The sequence below is a fragment of the Ptychodera flava genome, chromosome 9 (genome assembly GCF_041260155.1).
Source record: "Ptychodera flava strain L36383 chromosome 9, AS_Pfla_20210202, whole genome shotgun sequence".
Classification (NCBI taxonomy): domain Eukaryota; kingdom Metazoa; phylum Hemichordata; class Enteropneusta; family Ptychoderidae; genus Ptychodera; species Ptychodera flava.
In genome coordinates, this window is record NC_091936.1 from 23,359,971 (window position 1) to 23,373,200 (window position 13,230).

Consider the following 13,230-nt stretch of genomic DNA (forward strand, 5'->3'; position numbering starts at 1 on the left):
ATTTGAACTGATGGCGATTTTGAACTTTGCGGGATTAGGGTTCTAGTTGTGACTTGATCAGTGAATTAAGTTTAAATGTGATTTTGTCTTCTAGATATCACCAAAATGACACAACTTATATTTCTAGTGGCCTCCAAGTGTTGCAGCCAGGACGCGCCCTTGCAACAATGTCCCCGAAACATAGCCCCTTGTCCTGCATTCTCACATCCTGAGGGTCACTTTGGGCGCACTCATGACTTGACTATGCATGTTTGGTGATATGTCTGCAAGAAACATCTTTTACTGAAAATGACCTTTGTTTTGCATGATTATTTTGAGGTTTGTATTTACGTACTTTGAGAGCTGTGATTAGAAGTTATTAAATGCTGCACTTGATATTATAACTACTTGCTTGTAGTCCGGTTGAGCTCTGATTGGCGGCAGATAGGATATACTACTACGAATAGTGGCCTAATATTCAAACACAGCGGTCCCCTTAGAGGTGATCCCATAGAGAAGTTTGTAGTGTACCCCAATTCACTAATTGCAGCTAATTCCCTACTGCACTGCTCTCTACTCAGCTACTAGTTTATGAAAGACGTAACACATAGCAATGCGGTCCCTGTAGCTTGAATTTTGTTTTGTAAAATTAATTTGTTCCATAATACAATGATGCAAAAATTGACAACTGACGCACATTGTCCAACAAAGTGTGCGAAATGTCACCCAAAATAAACTGCAGTGGGAATTAGCCGCAATTAGTGACTTGGGGTACACTACAAACTTCTGTATGGGGTCGCCTCGAAGGGGACCGCTGTTTTGAATTTTAGGCCACTATTCGTAGTAGTATATCCTATCTGCCGCCAATCAGAGCTCAACTCGGTTCAACATTCCTGGCTGTACCACTATCCTTCCCAAGTCTTGTGAGATTCTTCAAAGCTGCTTGCTTATCTAACACGAGTTAGAGATATTTTCGTGTTTACAAACACTTATTTTGTTTTGCGCTGCCCCAGTATTCTGATTTTGAATCATTTTGAGTGATACAATGACGACCTGATAAGCTTATAATATAAGCTTTACATTTGAACAAGCTTAATAGTACCAAGACTGATTTGCACCAATTTTCAGGTCTAATAGCCCCCTTGACTAACATACATACATACATACATACATACATACACATACATACATACATACATACATACATACATACATACTTGTGTGTGTGTGTCTATGTGTGTGCTTGTTTGCTTGCGCGTGTGTATGTGCATGTTTTGGCACGCGTGGTGGCAATTCTTCGGGGACTCCCCCGCTGTAAATATGACGGATCCCTAAGTACCAACGACCCGAGCACCGACCCTTTGCAACCAACCCTCATGTGTTGCGAGAAAAACAAAGTAGGTGGTCTCACGAAGCAAACTTTGGTACAAAAAGTTCGTGATTATGATTTGAGTCTCACATGAAGAATACCGTCTAGTATTGGTACCGATTCTGCCTCTCTGAAAATCGTCGGGTGAGGCGATTGTGTCCAGTGCGAAAATTTATTAAAGAGATATACTAGAGCTCTGACAAATATGACCACAGATTTAATCATTATTGTCGACGTCAACGTGTTCTCAATCACTAAGCAATTTAAAGTAATTGTGCCGTTCTTTAATGAGAATTAAACAGAGAAAACGGCTGAGCCGTGCCTGCAACTTGTTTCCTTGATTGGTGTCCATTGCGGCGTTTCTACTACAGTTGTTGTCAATCGAAGGTCTGAAAGGTCGATGTGACCAAAACTTTGACAGCGTGGCCCATCGAGTGGCCGTAGACGTGAATGTCCAAGGACATCACTAACCGCAAACGAGTTCTAGGGTCTCCCTGACATTGAAAGTATATTTAATCGGTGGATAACGCGGCACGATCTGTCGAATGAGTGGCTGCCGCACGGCCGCAGACAGTTTTCTCCAGAGGAAGGTCGCCGGACTTGAGGATTAAAAACTACGGTTTCGTTTCGTGTTCATGGCGTCGCACTGTTGACAGCGTTCATTTGCGGTGGTTTCAGTAGACTGTGTACACCATGGAGGGATGACGAGATGGATAAAGGAACCCTACTAAATCATTAAACGGTGATGTAGAAGCAACTATGGTTGCAAATGCGAATTTCGGACAAAACACACGACCTGTTAATTTGGGGTGCGAAGCACTTCTTATATTACAAGATACAACCAAGGTTGGATGCACAAAAGCTAGAATGTTTTAGTTGTATGTCAGCTTTTTTGATCGGAATTTCATTTTAATAGTCCACATATGACAAGTATGTGTTACACGGCGAAGTGACAGTGCCGAGCACTTACTCTCGAGGTCTAATCGCTATCATAAATAACAGGTGGTTATTACCGCAATTGGGAAACGGGCCAAGAATACCCCTTCAATTGGGTATATTAAATTAATAAACAGTGCACTTTGTGTCTAAATTTATGGTCGAATTTATATCGTACGTGTCCTAATTTCGCGTTTGTCCGCTGTCATCGCAATAATATAAACACCGATAGAACAAAAAGCTGTGTTTTACCCGTCATTTGTAAGGTAGGCTCGCCTTGGTTCCACCGTCTGTACAGAGAATTTGCAAAACAAGTGATTTGCCGCAACGAACGAACAGCCGTAGACCTGGCCAAGTACACCCAACCTCGTCTTAAGTTTTCTGTCATCTTACCCAATATTATCGCTTTCCCCGTCATAAGGTCGAAAAGGATGGGGAATATCGAAATGCTATACCTTTGGAAAAGGTGGAGATAAATGAGTTTTACCATGATAGTAGAAGAAAGCTTTCATATGTACTCACTCGTAATCACATCACAGATTGTTAGCATACATTGTAATGATGCTGATAGGAGAAAGATTTACAACACCTCAAGAGGACAGAAGAAGCATTTGTGGGGCATCATCTGCATATTAAATATCAAAACGATATTGGCCAATCAGTGACTGTCAAACGATTCGGACGGATGCGCGGAAGTGTCGATTTTGACGTGCCGGACACTATACCGATATGTACAGCTGAACTGGTCGCAACTGTATGTGGCTTAACTCGGTATAAAGGTGACAAACCTGTTGCCGCCCTCAATGCTGTCAGTTGTCAGAGCGCTGTACAAATAATTGGCTTACTTGTTTGCTGACCCAATATAGTATATAATAAAAATTCCGATAAATATGTTTGGTCATATTAAAGAAGTGGAGCAAGGTAGTGGCCAGTTTAGAGCCTGCTTCGCCAGCCGCCGGTTCGTTCGCTGTACAGATCGTCGTCGACATTATGCCGGTCAGCGTTCTGGCGCACTCAAGTACGAATTGCTCGACTGGTGTAAGCGAGAGGGTGCCTTTTGGTTATTCGAGTCACTTGGAACGGGTTATTTGATCAGTAAGTGGAAGTATACCCTCTTCTTCCGTCTTGTCGATAATCCAACGCAGTGGTTTTACACGTGCTGCGCACGACCAAAAGTTAAACGCTATAGTTGAATTTTCTAAGCATGCGCGTTTGTTGCTCCTAAAGTTTTGAAAGAAAGTCGCACAAAGTTTTGCCTCTCTAAATACATCACATGCGAGCATGAACGGTATCTGCCACGGGCTTAATTTTTTAATCCTATGCCCCTCATCATCAATTGTGAAAGTATAATTTCCATTTAACGATAGGTCACTGAATTTTTATATGATTGATTTTAATCCCAACCCGGAATAATTTTTCGTACACAAACTAGATCTCCCAGATATTATCTACGTACTTCAGTAAGCTTTGCTGGTACAGCGCATGTCTTTCGTTATTTTTGAACAATTTCCAAATGGCATATCACGAATGAAAATATCAAAAAGAACAAAAATATCTCACAACTTAGGAAAATATTTTCCCGCCATGCCTGATGTTTTGTCTTCGTTTCCTTTCGTTTGAGACATGTTTATCTCGTTTGTACACTAGCAAGAATTATCCATTCTTACGTTCCAATATCAGAACAAAAATGTTGTTGTCAGACATGGGATGACTTTTAACTGAGTTAAAATCTCACAGCGTTTACTACTGGTAGTAATTCTGTGTACTGATTAACGAAACGTGTTCGAGTTTGCTGGTAGATGGCCCTTCACCGTGTAGTAACATCGTGCTGTGCCTCGGGTCGCTGCCGATTTCTACAGATTTTCTATTCAATGATAAATATGGGCTCTATTCTTTCCAAGCGAATACTATTCGTACTTATCCTAACTTTCCTCATATCGACACACTTATTGACCCAAGACTTATCGTGTTTTTGTGATTGAGTGCCCATTATTTGCCACGGGCAATTTGTATCACGTGCTTACTTGACAAAAGTCAACAGCTAAATGTAGATAGCTTTCGCTGTAAGTGCATCGTGACTTTCTGACTTTGCAAGGAGAAACGGTGTCACTACAGGTTGAGAGATACGAGACGTACTGCTCAAGAACCACCGTGTATATATGAACTGGCAGGCCCGCCACAGTGGTTTGGAAATGCTGTCTGGTACCGCTTGCCTGTTCCCGTATACGAGGTGTATAAAGGCAACCGGTCGACATTGACTGTCAACAGGTTGCTGTGAACACAGCCGGATTTCGTCAAATCGAAAGCGCCATTTGTCGTGGTCGTCGGGTGTTTACGTAACTATTTTACGTTTACACATACAAGTCTGATACAACAAGTTTCGCAAACTCGGGTGAAAAGTGCACACGCTGAATTTTGCCATAAGAAGTTGCAATGGAGTCACGATGGGGTCACTCCCACAGGCCACAACTGACACGACATGGCAGGTAATCAGGTCGGGTTGTCACAAATCACTCATCGTGTCTGAGTGCCCCGGCCCTGCACTATTGTGCCGATACACTGTCCCCCGACTCTCGGCGACCTTTCACCGACTTTAAAATACCCGTCCACTACCATTAGGAGGTGAAGGAACCGAGTCGCCGTTGAGTGGTAGTGGAACAGCGCCTTCCTGCGTGCCTTTTGTGCAAATACAATGCGTCATGACTCACCTATTCGGTGACGTCCGAGACACCAAACAAAAGATTGGGAGGGAGGCCGTACACCGTACCGGGTATATGAACGGAAATCGCTAGAAATTCATTCAAATAAAGTATTTTCACACACCTTATGGCCCTCTCACTCAGGTCTACATTTTGCTCTTCTCTGATTTTCAGGACTTGAAGTCGGACAAACTGAAAAGTGCCAATTTCATACAACACGTGTGAAGTTTCTGCTACCTACCGTCATAGTACAGGGAAAAGTCGAGAAAAGAACTTCAATTCTTCAGAAGTCCGTCGTTTATTCACAGAATCAATCGTAGAAAACTCCGAAGCAAAAAAAAAGTTTGAAGAGTGGATCAAAGTTTGTGCTGCCTTACTGACAGTGGTGCTAAAAGTGTAAATTATTTTAAAGACAAAACATGGCAGAATACGACACGACAGTTCAAAACGGATCATCTGTGGGCATGATGGTCTTGGGAAACATATCAATGATTGGGAATAAGACTTTACCTCCAGTCGGCCAGCCGCTTATGAAATGTTTTCCCGGCATACTCCCGGCAGCACTATACATAAAAGGTAACTGATATAACTTGATTATTCCATTTGTTAATTTTTCGTTGTTGTGTTTTGAATCGCTCTTCCATGGCGAGTTTTTTTAATTAGTTTGCTACGATGTTGATATGTAGCCGTCTCTCTGGAGTCCAGCTATTTTGTACAGTTTTGTGGAGGGACTGTATTTTGTAGTACCTCGTAAACAAACATTATCTCGTCCCAAAAGTTTATGAATCGTGCTTATAAACAACATTTTCTGTCGGAAAGTTGGTCTTTTTGCAAATGAGAGAGGGGGTGAGGGGGAGAGATCGTCGTGCAATTTACAAGTCATTCTGACAAATCTAACCAATATGGTGTGTAACCTTAAACACCGGTCATTCAACCTGTCCCAACATGTCGATCGGCGGAAACCCACCAACACGACGGTTACCGCACAATGTTTACTAACATGGGGAGTGGTGGTACAAAACCATAAACGCTCATTCGTCTGTTACCATGGATACGATGCCGCACACACCAGGTGTGTTAATACACGATCCCTCCACAAAGGAGGGACTGTGGTTAATAACAAAACCGTGAGACGTGCATCTGTGAGCAGACTTATTAAAAAAAGTACGGAGAAGTAGGCATGTTTTCAATGGGCTTGCAACCTTAATGAATTGGGTATTGCACCAATTACAACAACGAAACCCTTTGAAAATGTTAATAGTACGCTGGGATTGAACAAAAGTAAACACAACTTCACGAAATAGTAACACCTTCGTCCTACGGTGACATCAGCGAGTCGTTTCCGTATAGCCAAGTTTTATCAATGCTGACCCAAACGTGACGTGGCGCTGGTCAGATGACGTCATAATATGTAATGTTTTCTTGAGCAGAGAGCTTAATTATCCCGCCGCCATTAAATATGACCTTGTAATTTTGAAAGACGTCACATTCAAATATGTTTTGTTTTTTTTAATTAATCAATATTTCATTTTCTGTTTCGCAGTATGGGAAACGAAACACTTTGTGATGATCAGCATTGCTGTCATTCTCACGGCCATCATTATTGGACTGTTCCTTGATTCGCTGAAATTCCTCAATGCTCAAATTCCACTGAAAAGAAGACGATCCCGGATCCTGTGGATCATGGGAATATATCCGGTGAGAATTCAAAGTTTGCTTGTTTTGTTTGTATTTTTTTTCATTTCCGAAATATAGATTGCAATTTAGAAGTGTCCCTAGTTAAATATTCGATGAGTGTTCGAGTCAGTGCCTCGCTTGAAGTTAAATCGGAGATAATCCAATGTTTGCTAATGACATTCGATGACATACCATAAATTATATCCTGTTATTAATTTATCTCTCTGTGTGTACAGGTATTTGCAACATCGTCGCTGATGGCGCTGTTCATGCCCAGGGCGAGCATTCTCACCGGGTTTACGGCATCTGTGTAAGTTATCCTGTAACTCTTTAAAATGTTCAATCTTGACAGCGTTTTATTAACTGAACGATTAGATTTTTTCTCTACCTCCTTTGTTGTATGAGACCGATTAAAAAATCCATGTTTTATTGAAAGTAATATGGTGTGAAGTACAATAGTTTATTGACGGTAATATGCCATTGATAAAACGAATTAGTAAATTTCAAAAGGTGCACTCAAGTGAGCTGTTCTTCACAGTTTACTGGACCCTTAAACTTCAAAGATTATTTTTGACTTTCTGTTACAGGTACCTGTCAGTCACTCTCTACCAGTTCATGTTGCTGATCTTCGATTATTTCGGTGGGGGCCTTGCCATGCTCACCATGTTGAAGGGACAGAAGATGATGATTGGAACTCCCCCTGTTCTCATATTTTGTTGTTGTTGTCTGCCAAAAGTTCCAGTCACAAGGTGAGATGTTTGCCGCAACCTTTGACCTGTATCGGCCATTTCGGTGTTGTCCATTGTTTCTTTTCAATAATCTCGAGAGACATTTCATTCAAAATAAGTCGCTTTCTGATAGGTCCACGACGTCAATGCTGCATTCTGATAGGCCCACAAAGTCAATTGCACCATTCTGATAGGCCCACAAAGCCAATTGCAGTATTCCATGTACCGCAATCAAACAATATATTTCTGTGAAAGGTAATTGTCGTTCTAATTTGTACACAGTTGGGGCACGGGAAGTTCACTTTCAATCGGTGATGTTTGCCCACACAATTTCGTTGACGGAATCGGCACCAAATTTGCCTGCTTTTCTTCTCATATAACTTGAAAGATATTCAGGCAACTGCTGTATCTTCTTGGGCAGTGTTCGGGTTTAGGTGTGCTTGGAATCTTGGCGTCAGTTTATGTATTTTCATTACTTCATAAAAGGTTTCTGGTAATTGTTTCTGGTAAACACAAGAGATACACGCGATGAACGGTCATATTTGGCCTGTACAAGCTAAACATCACATCATTACATTATATGCTAATAACACCCCATCCTCTGTCTCTACAGAAAAAGCATAACGTGGGTACGTCGGCTGGTACTTCAAGTTGCTTTTGTCAGACCCATGGTGCTGTTCATATCTGCCGTGATGTGGGCAGACGGAAGCGGACTTTACACCCCAGGAAAGGTAGGTATTATTAATTTATCTGCCCAATTTGAGGGGACACACGTTTTTATATCACGCGACAAATTGATCGCTGTGCATGTCATTGTCTGCGAGATAATTTATAGACCGCCCTATGCCCACAGTAAGAGTTGATGTGGACGCGTTTTCCAACTTCACGTGAACATTTTCTTATGTCTTTCGTTTCTTTCTTTATTCAGTTTTCTCCAAGAGATGCGTTCCTTTATTTGAACGTGGCCAGCGTAGTGTCTACGCTGGCAGCCTTCCAGTGCATCGTCATTCTTTTCAAACTCACCAAAGAACCCCTCCAGAACTACAAGATCGTTCCCAAATTCTTCAGTGTGCAGCTGGCGCTGATATTCAGCAATCTGCAGTCGGTAATCATCGGGTTTTTGATGAACAGCGGAACCATACCGTGCTCGATGACGTGGTCCCGCGCCATGAACGGCCAGTGTGAGTAGGACATTTTTCTTCATTCCGATTTTCATTTTTGATTCGATGCAGCCTACATATTCGTTGCTAAGCAACCAAAACCTCCAAATAAGTAGCTGATATTTGGATTATTCACAACGATCGCGCGCGGTGCAAGTGATCGTTCAATCTTGATTGACGTTCTCGTCTTTTCACGCGAGAGTAAAAGTCATTCGAGACAATATGAATGATTCTGATATTCACTTTCTTTCGACATTTCCCTGTCAAACAGACTCAGATACAAGGTGCCCACTGTCTAATGCACTTGCAAACTTCAAAAGCAGTTTTCGTACATATATCCCTTTCTCTCTTTTGAAGTTGTCCTAATGAATCTTGGAGCATTTGGAGTGCATTTAGTTTACTTTCGAGTGGTTCTTTCCTTGTTGACTACGATGCACCTTGCATGCCAATGTGATGGGAATTTTATGTATGTAAATAAAACTCCTTGCATCGAATGGCCAAATATCTTTGATGGACGCGAAAATTATGAACCTTTCGAAAGTCTGACCAGGTGTGAGCTATCATCGGGAACCAATAAGCAATGATATTGGAACCATTATTATTCATATGCGTGATTCTGAATGCTAAGCTTTTCGGAAGTTTTCATATTCCATTATTTCCTATTCCAGTTATCCACAACTTTGCACTGATCGTGGAAATGTTCCTCTTTGCTGTGCTGGCTAGAATTTCGTATCGAAAGAGGACCGGTAACCTTGACTACGTGGCCCCGCCCAGGCCGTCTTTCTTCAGGCCGAAGTCTTTCGCCCCGACGTACCCTGAGAGGAACGGTGACGTCGAGACGTACTTGAAGGCCAAGGGCGAGTACGACGGCATCGACGACAACAGTAACAGTCCCGAACAGCCCGGGACTGTACCCGCCATCTGTACCTCTCAACATGTACGCACAGAACACTGAGGGCGTCATGTATAGCGACCCGACCGGTTACCCAGACAATGGATATCTGCAGTATGTGGTTGCGAGGACGGACGATGACCTGCCTAAAACTGATTTGTGAAAACAATAATTTACAAACAATCCACGATGACAAGTAATCAACTGCCAAATGAGAAACATCGGAATCGTGAATTCGTTGCAATTTCAACTTAAATATTGAGAGATTATTTTTTCAAACGCTGATTTTTTGAGCGGGAGAGAGTCCGTTTCCAGGGTTTATTTTGGGTATGTAGTGAGTCGCATTGCGAACGCTTGTCATTACATGTCACAGAGGCAACCTATAAAAGACTTTACAATGAACTTTATCACAAACTGGCTGCAGTACCCATGGAATTTGCAAATGTTACTTTGCTATGCCAAGCCCACTTCGCTCAAAAGCTCGAACATTCCAGATTGATTCAGGTGAAGAAGAATTCGGAACGAGATTGTTCTTTTGACTCAAGAAAGGAATGTCTATGATGATTTACCGTCCGGTCAGCATTACTCTTTGAGATCAGTTATTTTGTCACGTAAAAATGGAGAAAAAGGGTACATGAGAAATATTGATTGGAAAATAACTGTGTACTTACCAAAATATTCGCCAACATTGCTATTATACAACATTTGTCACTTTAAGTCTCACAAAGCGGACAACTACGGCTGTTATCATTATGTTTTGTTGTTTTGTTTTTTGGGGGGTTTTTTGTTCCTTTGCTTCGCGTGTATCTTCTTTTTTTCAAACTCTATGTCTTGGTAGTTTACTTTGTTGATACATATTTACTTTGCCGCGTCGTCTTTCGTCTATTTATTTGTATCATTCGCTATATAAAAGTAATTTTTTGTTAGAGACCGTTGTACAAGTAACAAAAGTGCACAAGAGTGCCGATGCATCGGAATTGTTGCATGCGACAGCGGACCAGACTTGACAACACTTTTGGTGTAAAACTAAAAATGAAATTCCAACTGATCCGATTAAATCATGGTGACGGTTGAATTTTCAGTCTGCAAATATCATTTTCCGAAAGATATTTACGCAATTTTATTGTTAAATCCTTTTTTGGGGGGTTTTAAAGTATAGTTCTTCGCGCCAATTTCTGTCGACAAGTTGTTGGCCCATGCTGCGCCATTTCTCCTACTTTTAAGTCAGTTTTGCACTCTGGCGCTAGATGGCGCTGTGCATCAAACAATGTATGTGTACGGCTTCAATATGTTTCATTGGAGCTCACACTTGAAGTTTTTTAAGGAAGTATATTTGTACATACCTTGATTTGTCTCAAGAACTTTATATTTTGAGAAATAAAACACATTTTATGTAAAGTTAACTCCAGCATGTCTGTGTTTCCTCAACGAAAGTGTACATTTGAAAGGGAGAGCGCTGAAAACGGAAGGTTGGTTACTGAATTTTAATGGAAAATTCCACATTGCTGTCACAACTCAGACAGAAATACAAAAACATCACAACAATTTACCATGTTTGAATCATCTTTGACATAAGAAATTACTGTTTTGTAATGTCCAGGTACTATCAAGCATATTGACACGCAACACGATGTATGTATGGACTTTCTGCCGTCAAGACACATAAAGCGTACAATTGAAATCATCGCCGCCAATTTTCTTTCTTTTTGGTTACTTATTCCCTTCATACTCTCTTCTCAGAGTTGTCACAGTTTCCGTCCAACTATATGAGTAAGAAGGGCTCTGGAGCTGTGGCATTTGTAAACGGCACATTTTTGCATCTTTTATGACTTACCTTTCAGTAATCAGTTCATACGGATGTATATCCTGGACAGATAGAATTTAAGGGTAAATTCGTGAATGTACAAAAGTATATTGAAAACTATATTTTTTCTAAAAGTATTAAACTAGAATGCAAATAAAGTAGCGATTAATGCCAATCTCGTGTATATACATGTACGGTATACACTAGACGTATATGTCAGGATTGGCTAGACCACTACCAAAGCTAGAGGGCGTTTGCAAGTGACACTGGTCGCTCCACGGGTGAGTGGAGTTGCCGTGTAGTATACATATGGCAACTGCACGCACCTGTGGGTCGCGCCCGCTCGGCGAGACTTAATTAATAAGCCAAGCTGACATGGCAAACCTTCGAAATGAAGAAAAAGTGAGGACAAAATAGTTCAGAATATTTAGAGAAACAAAAAACATTGAAAATGTTAAGCGATTCGCTATGTGGGCTGGTGTATTTCCTTTTGGAGTTAAAACGAGATTGTCCTGTCCATAATCAATTGCTTCAGACTGAAAACAATCCAGCACAGTTTACCTGGAATTAATGTTCTCTCAAGAATGTCTTTACCACAGTAAATTTCTTTCCGCTGAAAATATGTCACGGCCTTGGTACATGTTAAAATCTCTTGCAGTCTTGCATAAAAACAATCGGCTAAAAATGTCAACAAAAATGGGAAATACACAATAATGCATTGTATGTGGAAAAGTGTAGAATCCCTCCTATTCGCTATGCAAAAATAAAAATATGGCCTAATTTTCCAATTTATTTAAACGTGCCAAATATGTATACCGATTCCCCAAAAATCCGGAAAGCTAATTTAAAGATGCTACACACTCAGATGAGTTTGTCAATTTCAAACTCTGGGTTTACAAAACATGGCATTATGATATTTAAGCCGCACAATGATGAGCAAGACCCAAAGGACGTGTGCTTGTTTATAGATGGCATTATTATTTTCGATTTTACATACATCCACATGGCTAGTAGATGTTCATTGCACTCGACGAAAACTCAATAAACGGCATAAGTTTGCGACTAGATTTAATATGGTGAAAACATACGTAAACTGTTTTACAATATGGAAGTTTACAAATCAACGGTATAATTGACACACAGACATTTGCAGCCAGGTTAATGAAATATAAACACATGGAATAAACTCAATCTTCCCTTTCACTTTCTAATAAAGAATAACATCAAATTTTTTAAGCATAACTTGGTTCACACTTCATTAAGTCTACAACGTAAATCATATACTTTTAGTACGCCATGTGTACTGATAAAGAAAGCACGTGATTGTTTGGTGTTTGACATAATTCAGAAACAGTTGCATGATTTCAGATACACAGAGCAAAGTTCTTGTATGGTCATACATAATAGTTGGTAGACTTGGTTCAAGTCTGTGATTTGTGAATGTTTAAAGTTTGGTGAACACGATAGATTTGTGTTTTTCATGTGAAAAGCCTGAGTGGTGTGCCGTGAGTTTCACCTGGTGAATCCGGCAGAAACTGACTAACTACCGCGCAGACTCAAAGGTAATGTATTCTATCGCAAGGAGAACTTGACCTTTGAAATAGAAGAGACACAAGAGAAACTGTTGCAAATGATTCTTTTTTTAAAGCTCACGACTAGAACCAAGTCTGAATAGTTAGCCATCTCTAGACTGGGAATGCATCATCTTGGTAAGGGATGGTAAGACTTTGGAAATAAACAAATTATAATTTTGTGTTCCAAGATTGAACATAGCTTTTTATTCAAATTTGCAGACTACTGTATTTATTCCAGTTTTTCCAGGGTTAAGTCATTAATATTTTTCTCAAAAACCAGTGTGATTTACGAATTTTGTCACGCATCTGTTTTTCACAATCCCCTCTGATGAGTTGACGATCATCTAAATTGTTATTTTCCATAGAAATGAACCAATGTTTATTTAAGTCTATTACAATAAAGATATATTTC

General features: G+C 40.6%; 1 protein-coding gene across 8 annotated transcripts in view; it reads left to right on the forward strand.

Moving 5' to 3' along the window:
* LOC139140399 (organic solute transporter subunit alpha-like) overlaps positions 1-10,843 on the forward strand; it is a 75,881-nt gene extending 65,038 nt beyond the window's left edge. For 7 of the 8 annotated variants that reach the window (XM_070709618.1, XM_070709621.1, XM_070709616.1 and 4 more), the window contains 7 exons: positions 5,158-5,559; positions 6,527-6,681; positions 6,897-6,970; positions 7,248-7,409; positions 8,002-8,119; positions 8,317-8,569; positions 9,217-10,843. In XM_070709618.1, the coding sequence (XP_070565719.1) occupies positions 5,403-5,559; positions 6,527-6,681; positions 6,897-6,970; positions 7,248-7,409; positions 8,002-8,119; positions 8,317-8,569; positions 9,217-9,503 (1,206 nt within the window). In that variant the 5' untranslated portion in view covers positions 5,158-5,402 and the 3' untranslated portion in view covers positions 9,504-10,843. Of the gene's footprint in view, positions 1-3,213; positions 3,380-5,157; positions 5,560-6,526; positions 6,682-6,896; positions 6,971-7,247; positions 7,410-8,001; positions 8,120-8,316; positions 8,570-9,216 lie in introns of those variants that run through there. The other variant, XM_070709619.1, reaches the window with a different exon arrangement.
* The last annotated feature ends 2,387 nt before the right edge of the window (positions 10,844-13,230 follow it).